The sequence below is a fragment of the Polyodon spathula genome, chromosome 21 (assembly GCF_017654505.1).
Source record: "Polyodon spathula isolate WHYD16114869_AA chromosome 21, ASM1765450v1, whole genome shotgun sequence".
Lineage (NCBI taxonomy): Eukaryota > Metazoa > Chordata > Actinopteri > Acipenseriformes > Polyodontidae > Polyodon > Polyodon spathula.
The window spans coordinates 28,695,229-28,708,008 of record NC_054554.1 but is presented as its reverse complement, the minus strand read 5'-3'; the positions used below and the strand labels follow the sequence as shown (position 1 = coordinate 28,708,008).

Sequence of the window (12,780 nt, the reverse complement as noted above, 5' to 3'; positions counted from 1 at the left end):
TGAAACTAATTCTTACTAACACCTGTGATCTCCCTTTTTGTACACCTGTGACTAACTAATCAGCTCTTATTCAATTTACGGCTCCAGACACATTCCCACACGTTTCAGCAGGGAGGAATTCAACCCCTTCTCTGCCAACCTACACCTGTGCACTTGCAGGGCTTTCCCCCCTGCCACAGTTACACAGGCAGTGGTGAGGGTATGGAATGGGTTACCAAGCCATGCTGTTGCTCCTGGGAACCGAACAAGCACTGATGTGCTGAATGTCCTCCGCTCCATTTGAATAACTTTTCTTATGTTCTATTGAACACAAAGTCTAGTACACTTATACTGCACATGCACACGCCTGCACTGCGCTGACTGTACCTACACGGTAATGCATTATGAATACAGCACACTCTCTCTCCAGTCAGACAGCTACACCAGTTTTAAGCCCAGCAGACATTAATAGGATTAGATATAAACTGCTTGGAGCCCTGCTGGGATGGGGCTTTAAAAGAAACTGCAACAACATTAGCAACAATACACCTTTTGATTATGACCAGTCAAGCTTGCAGGTGATGGGTGGGAACTTGTGTTCAACTAATAGCAACAGCACAAATGCAAAAGGTACTTAAAGCTAATGAGGGAGAGAGGAATGTGTTTAAGGTTTTGTGAATCAATGTTGCCAATAAGAGCTAAGAAAACAGATTCTGAACCCCTGGATGTGACTCCAATGTATACTACATGATTTATTGTGTGGTGTTTGTCTGTCTTGCTCAGGGCTAACACCTGGATTCCTACATGATCTGCAGCTGCCAGTCAAGGTTTCTCGCCTGCAGGCAGCGGCGCTTCAAAACGGGAGGCTTCATGTTGCATGTTTTCTCCTGAATGCTGTGATCTGTGATGCGCCATTCATCTTGCGAGAAACACACAGCGTGACAAACAGCGCCGTTTTAAATGGCAAGACAAGCAGTGCTTCAGATTAGTTTGATCTAGAAGCACATTTACTTGCTGGTTGAGTCACTGTTGGAAGAACAAACTGCTGTCTTAGAGTGCCTCGTCTCAGAAAACACACCTGCCAATCGCAAGCTTTTGAAGCTCAGAGTACCATTCCATAGTTTCCCTCTCTCGCTGCCCCCCCCCCCTTCCTCTCGCTCTCTTTCAATTTGCCAGCTGCCAGGAGCATGAAAACTTCAGCAAGTTTCCAATCCCAGTTTGCTTATTAGTTTCAGAAACTTCTGTTACTGTCGGAGTGTAGCGATCAAGAGGCTATCAAGCGTGCTGAACAAATATATGAGCACCAGGGCTGCACTGCCCTGGGTATTATGAAGTCAGGGCCAGAGGAATGAGGAAAGTCTCAGAAGAGGAAGACAAGGGTGGTGCAGGCGTAAGATGTTATTGTTTTCCAAATGATTCTATTAAGAATCGTACAAAGCAAATATAATTTGATCGCACTTATTTTAAAAGACATTTCTCTTTTTCTCTTAAAAGTGAAAGTTGAAATTCCAATTTCATGAACAGCTTCAACATAATCTCCTGCTAGGAGAGTAGGGCAGCGAGAAAGCCAATATGCAAGAGAGGTAAACCAATCAACAAACAAACAAGCCCACAAACCTCTTCTCAGAGCTGCCCATGCCTGCAGCTCTCCATGTACGACCCCTATGTACGAAGCAATTAAAGGTCAAGTCAGACAAGCCCTCTGCAGACAGAAATAATATGATTAAGCAACTTTTCTTGTCAGCCAATTATGTTTACTAATGAACATACAGACAGTTCTGGCTTGATTTAGAAACATTTCTTTATCTGAGGCCAGAACTAGATCCTGAGACCTTCAAGAAGCTAAAGGACAATCCTACCAAGTTTCAGCTGGAAAAGTTATGCATGCTTTTCACCTACAAGGCTGTAGGTTTCCTAGGAAGACGTACAGTGGAAATGTGCTCCCAGTGAAGCCCATAGGCAAAGGCTAATGGATCGCCTACCTTCCCAATGGGTTTGGTAGTGTTGGTGTTACCAGGGGAGGAGTTGACATCTTCGTGGACCTGATCCAGTAACCAGAGCAGGAACTCCAGTGCGTCGTGCTGGGAGTTCCCTCGGAACTGGGAGCCGTACTTCGAGACAGTATTCTGGGGGGGGGGGGACACAACAGGGCAGGGAAATATGTTAAGAGTAAGAATCATTTCCAAAGATGTTTAATTTCTGGTAAAGACAAGGTCCAGGGTTCAAATCCCAGTTTGACTGACCTAAGTCTTGGGTTTTATAAATGAGCTTGTACTATCACCAGAAATTAGCAGTTTTAAAAGTTTTAATGCATTTCAGGGACTATATAGTGCTGGAAGCTACATGTTTCTTACAACCCAGAACCTTGAATAAAATGTGCAGCAGCTATGATACACCTCAAAGCACCTGGTAGAAAAGTCTTAACACCGGGAAGAATCCTCCTTAGAAATGTTCAGCCCCTTTTCTCCTCCTGCTGCCGATGAGGTGTGTGAGCAAAGATCTCTAAATACCTTCAAAAAGACCTGTTTACGAAAAGTAAGCCTGCAGGAATTTCCTGAGGTGGGAACCAATATGTTGAGCTAAACTACTACCACTGAAAATATATACCATAACATTTCAAGAGTCTAAATGTCAAAGGTGTAGCATTACACTCTTGGCATTTACCATTTTGTGATATTTATAAAACTTTTCAAGCCTGTTGTGAAAGACATCTTCAACGTCCGATTTTTTACAACAGAAGTTGAAAGATGAATGACGCACCTGTTTATTCATGCACCCTCATTCAACGAACAACTACAACTACAGCATTAACATCTTCTGTGAATTATATTCATAATACCTGTTGAAAAATAAACATTCTTTAATAAGCCTGAGCTTTGTGCACAGGGCTCCACAAACGGAACAGTAAAAGTGATGATTTCTTGCGAAAAGATACAATCTCACTGGGCTCTTTATCAGATCAGTACAGAAATAAAAAAAGAAATATGTAATCTCAAGTTATGGTATACTATCTGGGTCAAGATTGGGTTTTTATATTACATTCAATTTTAAAACCGTGCAGTATGTGCAAGATGAAGTCTTGCACCGTTCTCTGGACTGTCGCTGAAAAAAAACAGCATTGCCCCAAACTCTGCAAAACGTATAGCGCTGCAATAAGACTCCAATTGCAGGGCAGCGGGAGCCCTTCCAGGTTTTACTGTGAGCCTAATTAGGCACACTCACAGTAGCTCATAGTAAAATCTGGAGTAGATCAAATTGTTATGCATATAGCACTATATGTATATGTTAGGTCTGTGTTTGAAGTTATAGATGACACATCAAGGAACTGATATACATAGACTGTAGACAATATTCAAGAACATCCCATAAGTTGCTGCTGTAATCATAGAGGCAGCTCCTTGTCTGAAACAGTGGAATTAAGACCTAGTTTATACACATCTATCAAAACAGCCTCACTGTAATCACAGGTGATCGCCTTAACTTAAAGCAATCATCTCAGCGAGGAATCGCTGGCTTAAAATGTAGTTTTCTCCCTCAGTGCAATAAATGCTCTCTATTCTGGCTGGAGATCATTACACCACTAGTATAACCCTTCAGATATAAACTGTCAGGTTTTTTTAATACTGTCCCAGAAGTGTAGGGCTACTTACTGAATATAGAGCATATGGCAAACAAAGTGAAAGCGCACTGTTGTAGCCAGATAGAAAAATGATCTGAACACACTTTTTGATCTCTGGGGATATCCGAATCACCCTGACAGGTCTGGCTGACACAGTTGTTTTTTCCTTTCCTTTTTCTGTAATTATTTGCCTTGTCTCATTTAGTTTCGCTCCCTGGTGTGTGTAGTGAAGCAGCACCTTCTTTTCTTGGTTTGTTATCTTGCTCTCTCCTCTCTGGCAGCGTGAATAGGATTTCTTTGACTTTCTTCCTCGCTCTGAGGTTACCAGTGGGTTAGACGGCCTCATATCAATGTCCCTGTGGAGAGCTGTTGAGTACAGAGATGGTGGGCCAGATATAAGGTTGCCATAAATCCCTAACTGGAGGTTTATGACTGGAATCTTTTTTTCTTCGTCGTACACGGCAGATGACAGGGACCTCTAGACTGCCATCAACATACAAACAGGCCATCGTTAGACCGTTTTTGCTGGTAGCTGACTCGGGTTTCCAAAGTTGCGATAGTCGGTACAACAGGAGACGTTTTTTTATTTTTATTTTAAACAAATTTTATGGTTTGAAGATATAGTTTTCTGTTTGGTGTTTATATACGGAAAACCCTAAACAGAAATCCTATAAAAGATGCCTGAAGGTGGCACAAGCTGAAACTTAATTGTCCTGGAGTATTCAAAATTTTCCCGGGAGAAACGGTCTGTGCAGTTGTTTCTTTGATGTTATACAAATATGAGAATGACTATGTACATGTACATTAGATAAATTCAATATGAGGGTAAGCTTACTGCAACAGCATTGTTTGTCTCCAGTCAGTGCTGTCTGTAAAGCAAAATAATTAATATTAAGAGGACATGATATTGATGCATGACATGGAGGTACTGGAGCAACGACAGGTAACTGTGCTGATGCTGTGCCTGAGGGGCGATACATGTATCCTTTTCAAGACAGTGCTTCACGCTTTCATGCTTAATTTATTTTTCTTTCTTTTTTTTTCCTCCTCAAGATATCAGCTGCTGTCCGTGCAAACCTGAGGGGGTCTGTGTGCAGCAAGATAGAGCCTTTTACAACCATAGCAGGGAAAAGAAGAAATACGTTCCTGGAGGCTATCTGCAAGATTGTTTTGAACTGAAATGCAGGTTAATGATGTTTTAATCATGGCCCGGTTTTGTGTTTCCTCACTTGCATTTCTTGTTTGTTTTGGCAGTAGTCTGTCCTGGAATGCCTGGCGGTCGTCCACTGTGATTGAAGTCCGGAACACAGCAGTATGTGAGGGGATGCAGTTCTAGAATTCTGGGCAGAGTTCAACAGAACCTTGGAACTGACAACTGGAATGCGCCTCAGTCTTTATTTTGCAGGAACAAAGTCCAACTTTCACAGAATGGAAACATTAATCTAATGCTCTATGCATACAGCTGGAGAGGCTCTACCAGACAGATACAAGGAAATATAATACTGCCCTAAAATGTGGGGCCCATTTATAAATGAATTACAAAAATAGATACATTATCATATACAGTTGTAGTCAAAAGTTTACATACCCCAGTGGAAAATTATAATTTCTAGAAATTTCTCGAAAACAAAGATTTAGGAAAAATCTTTTGTAGCATAAGTTTTGCTTTTGTGGATGAGGAAAAAAAGTTACAAAAAATAGATGTCTACAATTATTTATTTCAGCAATCTTTTTGCAAAACTCACAAAATGCTGATTCGAAAGTATTCATACCCTTTAATGCTATGATAGTACTGTCTACAAGGTGCTAGAAATTTCAATACGATAATGCAGAACATAATTCTAGAAAAGTCTAGAAAAATGCTGGATTGTAGGTGAACATCTTTAGAGAGTATAAAAGGGTTAAGCATAGGATGTTTGCTGTCAGAGAAATATCACAGACATTTTCAGAGCTTTTTGAGATGTTATAGTAATAATATAATGAATTGGATTGCATTATTGAGGAGTTTGGTGATAAAGCGAGTGATCAGGAGAGGATTTATCAGTATGCACATCTATAAAGAGGTATGTGAAAAATACAGCGAACAAGGGGTGGGGCTTGGCTGGAGATACAGTACTGAGTGTCCTTTTGCGATTCAATGCCTTTTAAACCTGTTTTACTCTGAAAAATATACATTTTAAACAGCGTGTATAAAATAAATTGGACCCAATGCGCCTGACAAGCGCTGAATAAGTGATAAAGTGACCTTTCACTGTCTTACGTGTGTTATTCCTGAACACTGCACCAACTACACCTGCACACTGCAAGCCACTTTGCCACAATGACATAGCAAAGACCTGACATAGATACATACCCCTTTAAGAGCTTTGTGCTTAAAGGACTCTCACACTGCTCCACTGTACATGTCTTCAAATGAATAAGCGTTTTGTGCTGCTGTATGTGGTCAGGTTAGTGCCACAGGAGGTCAGCACACACTTATGTGAATGGAAAGCATTTGTTTCTCACAACCCCCGGGTTCAGCAGAAAATATGACCATCATTTAACTTTGCAGTCCTCTCGAATTGAAACAGCAGGTGGCTTCGCTGGCAGAAATAAGCAATACAAAAACCCATCTGCACTGCGCTGGAGGAGCTGATCCGAGCTCTCAAAGAAAATGCAATTCTACACTACTTAGCACCTTCACGCATGTAATACAAGACCATTTACCATATGCCAGTGCGAGACTGTGCGTTCAGGAAGAGTATGTGCTTCTAATGGTTTTTATTTCAGTTTAGTCTTTCATTAATGTTCCGGTATTGCATTACTTTGCAAAATGGTTTCATTCTGCTCCCATAGGTAATAACAGTTGGCAACTCAATTCTGTATTTTTATGTGAAAACATCAACTGAAGAGATACTGTACAGATGCACCTCAGAGCCTCCAAGTACTAAAGCTGGAGCTCAAGGCATTTCGACACAGGCCTGACTTCGCCTGTGTAACGGGGCGAGATCTCTTGAAGGTGCTGCTGGACTCATGGTGCTGAATGCTGACAGTCAGTTTACATTGGCACAGTGTGTTGTGCCTCTCTGCTTCAACCCAACCCTAGTTTGGGCCATCTCAGAATGAGATGTCTGATGTCCTTTTATGTCTGCTGGCACAATCAGATTTGAAAACCAGACTTTGGGATACAAAATATGTAAAAAAAAAAAAAAAAAAAAAAGAATTCCATGTTTTATTTTATTTGTTAATTTGTACTTGATTTGCATCATTTGTATCCTTGAATGTAATTAGATTTTACAATATTATACACATATATGCTTTACAATACAAGCTGATAGTCACATCTATATATTTTTTGTGATATGAGTAGTTCAGCACTATTGCTAATCTTACTTAATTTCCATTGGATAGAAACTATACGATATGGAAAGTCGTCTGATACAGACAACCTGATATTTTCATTTGGAGTTTAAAACCTCGATTGAATTATGAAATCGACTCCAGTTTGCTCAGTGCATCTGGAATGAAGGTTCTGTATTGGGATAGACTGGCAGAGCCCCCTGCTCATGGGAATGGGGCAGCTTATTCCTCATCCTTGGCCTCTTCATGACAACGTGTCAATTGCTGCTGGTATTGTGAGTTTGACACCAATCCCTTAGGAGCTGCACCATGACAGCATGGAGATTATTTCTCATTGAGCCCTCTAAACTAAACTGTCACCACCTGTATGATCAGCAACCTGGCTTGGACTGGATCAGGAGTTCAGGAGTTCATGCACCGCAGCCACTGAAGGAATTGGTGTCTAACGGCATGACGTGCTGAAAACAAACGCACATCTGAATACTGAGAGATCATCACGCTTGGAAACCCGAATGGCAATCACGCGGATTCAAAGCATGTTGGGTTTTAGTAAAGTCTATGGCAAACAAGGTCAATCGTATACATGTAATTATGGCTACAGTGGGTAAGCAGGGGTTCGTGCCAGATTGCACAGGATCTGTAGCGAGAGTTACTGTAGCGAAATATTTTTAGGATGTGACTAACTAGTACATTTCCCAACAGCAGTGTCTTCTCTCCTGTTCAGCAGATTAGTCAACAGTAAGGCACGTAACCCACAAGCAGATAAGAACATGAAGCTTATAGGGGAGCTGCTGTCAACCAAGGTCAGTACATTAGGTCTAGAAACAAAAATGTTATCCCTGTTCCTTAATTATTATATCTGGTATCTTTTAGTTTACAGATTAACCCCTGTTAAAAACCAAACTGCTTTTGTGTATGAAGACATTTTTTAAACGTGATTATGGGTTCAATTTAAAGGGAGTTTCAAGATTAAAAAGTCTTGTTCGGTTTTAGGGGTATCTGCCTGTTGGAATAATGATTTGTTTGTCTCAGAACCGTGAAGTTTATAATACTAAATATAGCTCGGTTGGGCATTTCATAGTTCTGAATAAATCTACAGCAACCAGATAAGTTAATATCTTTTGCTGCGCTTTCATGTAAGGATCACAATTTAAATAACAATTACCAGAGTCTTAACTGAAAACAGCGGGTAGAAATAGAGCACAAGACCATCAGATTCTTCAAATAATCTCTGTTATTACAGAAGTATCTCTGAGACAACAGGCTGTAATTAAACCCAAGGCTTATTTGAGTCTATTAAAATGCCACTAAACAACCGTAACCGAGAGAATTAGTTTTCTATTCCCTGAAGGAGATCCTTGTTGTAACGGAAGCACTATTCCTGGACATTGAACTTATTCCCGGAACAGCCAGCCACAACTGTGTTCCTCACTAGCACCAAGTTCTGGCATGCCAGATTAGTCAATACAAAACCACTGGGGGTGGGGCGGCATAGTGTTACATTATCTTTACTCCCCAAACACTGGAAATCACTGTTTCCTGTTAGTAAAGTCACTTTAGACTCGACTCAGACCACCTTCAGCAGTCATGTAGGTCTTAAACGCTTACACACTTGTAGGATGGTTAATGTGACTTGCAAACTATACTGAACACAGTTTACCTGCCACCGTGCCATGGGAGCCAGCACTGACATACACTCATGGAAAATCCTGTCACAGTTGTGGCCTGAATTGGATCTGCACTGGTGGAAACCCAGGGCAGGGGATATGAAAAGACTGCTAGCATTGTCTAATAGACCAACAGCAACATCACGAGGTGGATCAAACCATTCTGAACTGCTACTGCAGGGAAAAACAAAATGATTTGAGGGATACCAAGTAGACAAGATGTGCTGCATCTTGCTGTTTTTAATTTACCTTTCCTTGAAATCTATTAAAACCCCTAGTAGCTGGGTAATCCAGGGACAAGAATGGCCCTCCCAGTCAAATTAATAGAGGTATCTCAGAGTTCAAAATGCACTGCAGCTTAGCTCAAAACATGATTTAATAGTATAACATATGAATAACTAGGGCTGTGCTGATACTTGCAGTTGCCTTTAAGAAATACTTTTAGATAGGTACTCAAATCCATTTGTTAATGTGTTGATTTCAAAACAAGAAAAGCTGTCCTTCCCTCACCTTCACAACTGACCACCAATCAATGACAGTTAACTTTCACACTGAGTGTTTTTAATTTTTCTGTCATTCGGGGCACTGACATTTTTACTGCCGTACCAAGGATCAGTTGTTAATTAATGGATTTATGTCATCTTTCTTAAAGGCAGTTGTGAGTATGAGCACTATTAATAACTGAAATACACTACACTTATTTTTCTTTGGGGAAAAAAAATATAATTCTGGCAATAATACATTTATAAAGGAGCCTTTTAATTTTCTATTAAAAGGGAGAACGTGACTAGTAAGGCCCTTAATTTAAAATGAATTGTCTTTAAAGTTGGAATTATCGTAAAGCATGCTGAGGGCAGGCACACACAGGGGAACGCTATGTAGAGTATCAGGAATTAATCGGGAGGAAAAAATGATTTTCCTAAGAACAAAAACTTTGATTTTTTTTTTCCTAACAGCTTTGAGTTATGTTCTAACATGCAGCTCAGAACTACAATGTACTGGTAGAACCTGCAGGGTCCATCGAGACTCTGGAGTGTGCTTCAGAGAGCGTGTGCTTTCCAAAACCCACCCAAGACCTGTTTAAAATACATTTTCAGTGAAGTGAATCCTCACAGGCCAAAGTCAGGGGAGTCTGCTCACAATTGCTCTTTGAGTGTGCCATACTAAATAATTCTGACTTTAAAAGGGGTACTTTCCTCGTAGCTTCCTAGAACGGCCCAAGGGCTCAATTAAAACAATACACAAGGCAGGCAGGGTGCTGGAGAATGCAGTGTGCAAGGCAGGAAGAGTGCTAGAGACTGCAGTGTGCAAGGCAGGAAGAGTGCTGGAGACTGCAGTGTGCAAGGCAGGCAGAGTGCTGGAGAATGCAGTGTGCAAGGCAGGAAGAGTGCTGGAGACTGCAGTGTGCAAGGCAGGAAGAGTGCTAGAGACTGCAGTGAGCAAGGCAGGAAGAGTGCTGGAGACTGCAGTGTGCAAGGCAGGAAGAGTGCTGGAGACTGCAGTGTGCAAGGCAGGCAGGGTGCTGGAGAATGCAGTGTGCAAGGCAGGAAGAGTGCTGGAGACTGCAGTGTGCAAGACCATCTCTTTTCAGTTTGTAATTACACTGTACAGTTTTTGTTTCAAGCAATCTGATAAAAAAAAAAAAAAAATCACATGTAATTGCTGAACAAAAGAAACAGGCTCATTAAGTACCAAAATACATCTTCCTTTAAAAAAAATCAGAACACAAGCTGCATTTATGTAATCTGATACATTACATTTCGATTTCAATTTTAAGGTTAACAAAACTAGAATAAGTTATCATAACAACACAGTTAAAGTAAAAAAATAAAAATAAAAAAAAGGGTACATGCCAGTTAAAAATGCTCCAAAAAATTACAAAGTAGCCTGGCACTGAACGGGTTCATGGAGATTAAAACTGGTAATCTCGTCATGTTAGCTCAATCAGATATCAATGATACAGGCGACACAGCGTGCAAGTTTAGAGTGGCCGAGGTGACAACATAATTCCGTACACCTCACATTAGATACTAAGGTGTCAAATGTGCAGTTTTAAAAGAAACACATGCATCAACATGCACTTTCATTTATCATAATACTAAGTACTACACTAGGATAACAAAAAACACTATGGAAGTGCACTACAGGTAAGAGTTATGAAATTACAACCTATAATAACTTAATTACAGACAGGAAATATTATTATTACTACTATTATTATTTTTGTACTGGTTTTTAATCATATATCATAATAAAATTCAGATTCCACTCCCAAATGCACACCCCAAAAATGCAACCCACCCCCCCCCCCCCCCCCCCCCCAAAAAAAAAAAAAAAAAAACACTCTTTTTTTTAGATGTTTGTTCGGTTAACGACAACTTTCCAAGATGCCAGGATTAAAACAGCACTGCATACTGCAAATGTACAAGTCGACAATGTTTACAGGCGGCAGTGTTACAATCCATAACCCGCTATATCATCAGATTGAACAAACGCTGCCCAGCTCGTCCAAACAGGGGTGCAGCCAGGCGTGTCTGGTGGACTCGCATACTTCACATACACGGACTTCGCTCTCTGGAATGCGTGCTGCCATTCTCATTCAATATTGACCAGTCACCGCTCACGGAGGCGCACAACGAGATTTAAAATAAATAAATACATAAATAAAAAGAGTTACATTGAAGCGCAGGTTAATAACGCAAATGCTGTGTTTGTTAATGTATCCAAGACACCGACGTCTGTTGCAGCACAAACCGTTATATGACTCGTATTACTTGTTTGCACGTGTCATCTAAATATTTAGTAACAGTGAAGTCCGTGTCGAGTTTGTGTCCGCATTAATTACAGCCCTGAAAGCCGCAAACAAACTTCTGCACCTGTTTCTATAAATATTTAGAAAACGGGGTAAAACAAGCAAACACGGTATATACACATGCAGTACGACTCTAGGTACAGTCTCCCTACAGTTGTTACACCGCGCATGTTTGCAGTGTTAAACCCACACTGCTGTGCCTACCTTGAATTCCACGGAAAGTTGAGGAGTGTAGTCCAGTGTCCAAAGCGCCCTCATTAAGGATGCTAACTGTTTCGTAACCTCGCCCTTGACTTGTGAGGCATCGTCGTTTTTCAACATGCCATTAACTTGCCTGTGGCTTAAGTCGACTTTGTACTGTTCCAAGCCGAGATATTCGGCAAACAGGTCAGTGTTGCTCAGGCACTGGACGATTGCGTTCATAAAGCAGGTGTTGCCATGATTCTTCAAACCCAGCACGCCGGGGGTCTTATCCCCGAAGCACCAAGACAGTCTTTCTTTGACCGACTCCTGGGAAGATAGCGTCACACTCTTTTCACCCTGGCTTTCTTCCTTCAGGTGTCCCAGGTTGGCTGTTAAGGTGCAAGGTGCTATGGTAGCCCGAAACCCGCCGTCATCGTCCTCTGCCTCCGCCGGGTTCAGGTCCGCAAAGTGAACCAAAGTGCTTAAAGTTTTCAAGACCCTGTTCATAAAGTTCCCCACCGATTTGAGAGATTTCCTTCTTAACAGCTTCCGGGATTTGTGTTTCTTTTCCTTGCGTTTCGGTACTTTGTTTTTAATAGACTTTGACGGTGTTTCCTCTCTCTGGTTATCCATTTTTATTTGTAATTGCGTTGTATTATTATTATTTGTATTGTTGTTGTTGTTTAAATCGAAATAAGCCCCATTACCCGCTCCTTACTCCTTCTTAACAAACGAATCGACCTCTTTCTCGTGAATTCAACCATCACGAACATACACGGGCACAGTGTCGGTGCCAAGGCACATCTGAACCAGGTAAGCATGGGTGTTCTCCCCCGGTCCCCTGCATTCCGATAATTCCTCTTTCTGAGCGAGCCTCCCGATCTGGAAAAACTGGAAAGGTGAGTTGTGTGTTGTTTGCTGTAAGCACTTGTCAGTGCCTCTCTCTCACTCCCAGTCGCTCCCTCTCTCTCTCAGTACTCCAGCGCAAGTGTATGTTTCTGCTTGGTGGATCTTGCACCTCCTACTCTGAATCTTATTAGCCTGGTTTAGTTTGAAAAGGTGCTGTGCTGTGCCTGTATGTGCGTCTGTGTTATTATGCGCTGTGGACGTTGCATCAAGTTAAACAGTGAAACAGTGCTGCTGGCGGTGAGAACAGAGAACTGGCACCAGGCACGGGTCAG

At 41.4% G+C, this 12,780-nt stretch overlaps 1 protein-coding gene across 2 annotated transcripts in view; it reads right to left on the bottom strand.

The window, feature by feature from the left end:
* Nucleotides 1-12,749, bottom strand: part of usp43a (ubiquitin specific peptidase 43a) — a 76,587-nt gene extending 63,838 nt beyond the window's left edge. Inside the window, exons 1-2 of one of the 2 annotated variants that reach the window (XM_041222005.1) lie at nt 11,621-12,749; nt 1,962-2,105 (exon numbers count right to left, since the gene is read on the bottom strand). In XM_041222005.1, the coding sequence (XP_041077939.1) occupies nt 1,962-2,105; nt 11,621-12,232 (756 nt within the window). In that variant the 5' untranslated portion in view covers nt 12,233-12,749. The remainder of the gene's footprint in view (nt 1-1,961; nt 2,106-11,620) is intronic. The other variant, XM_041222004.1, reaches the window with a different exon arrangement.
* Nucleotides 12,750-12,780: the final 31 nt, after the last annotated feature.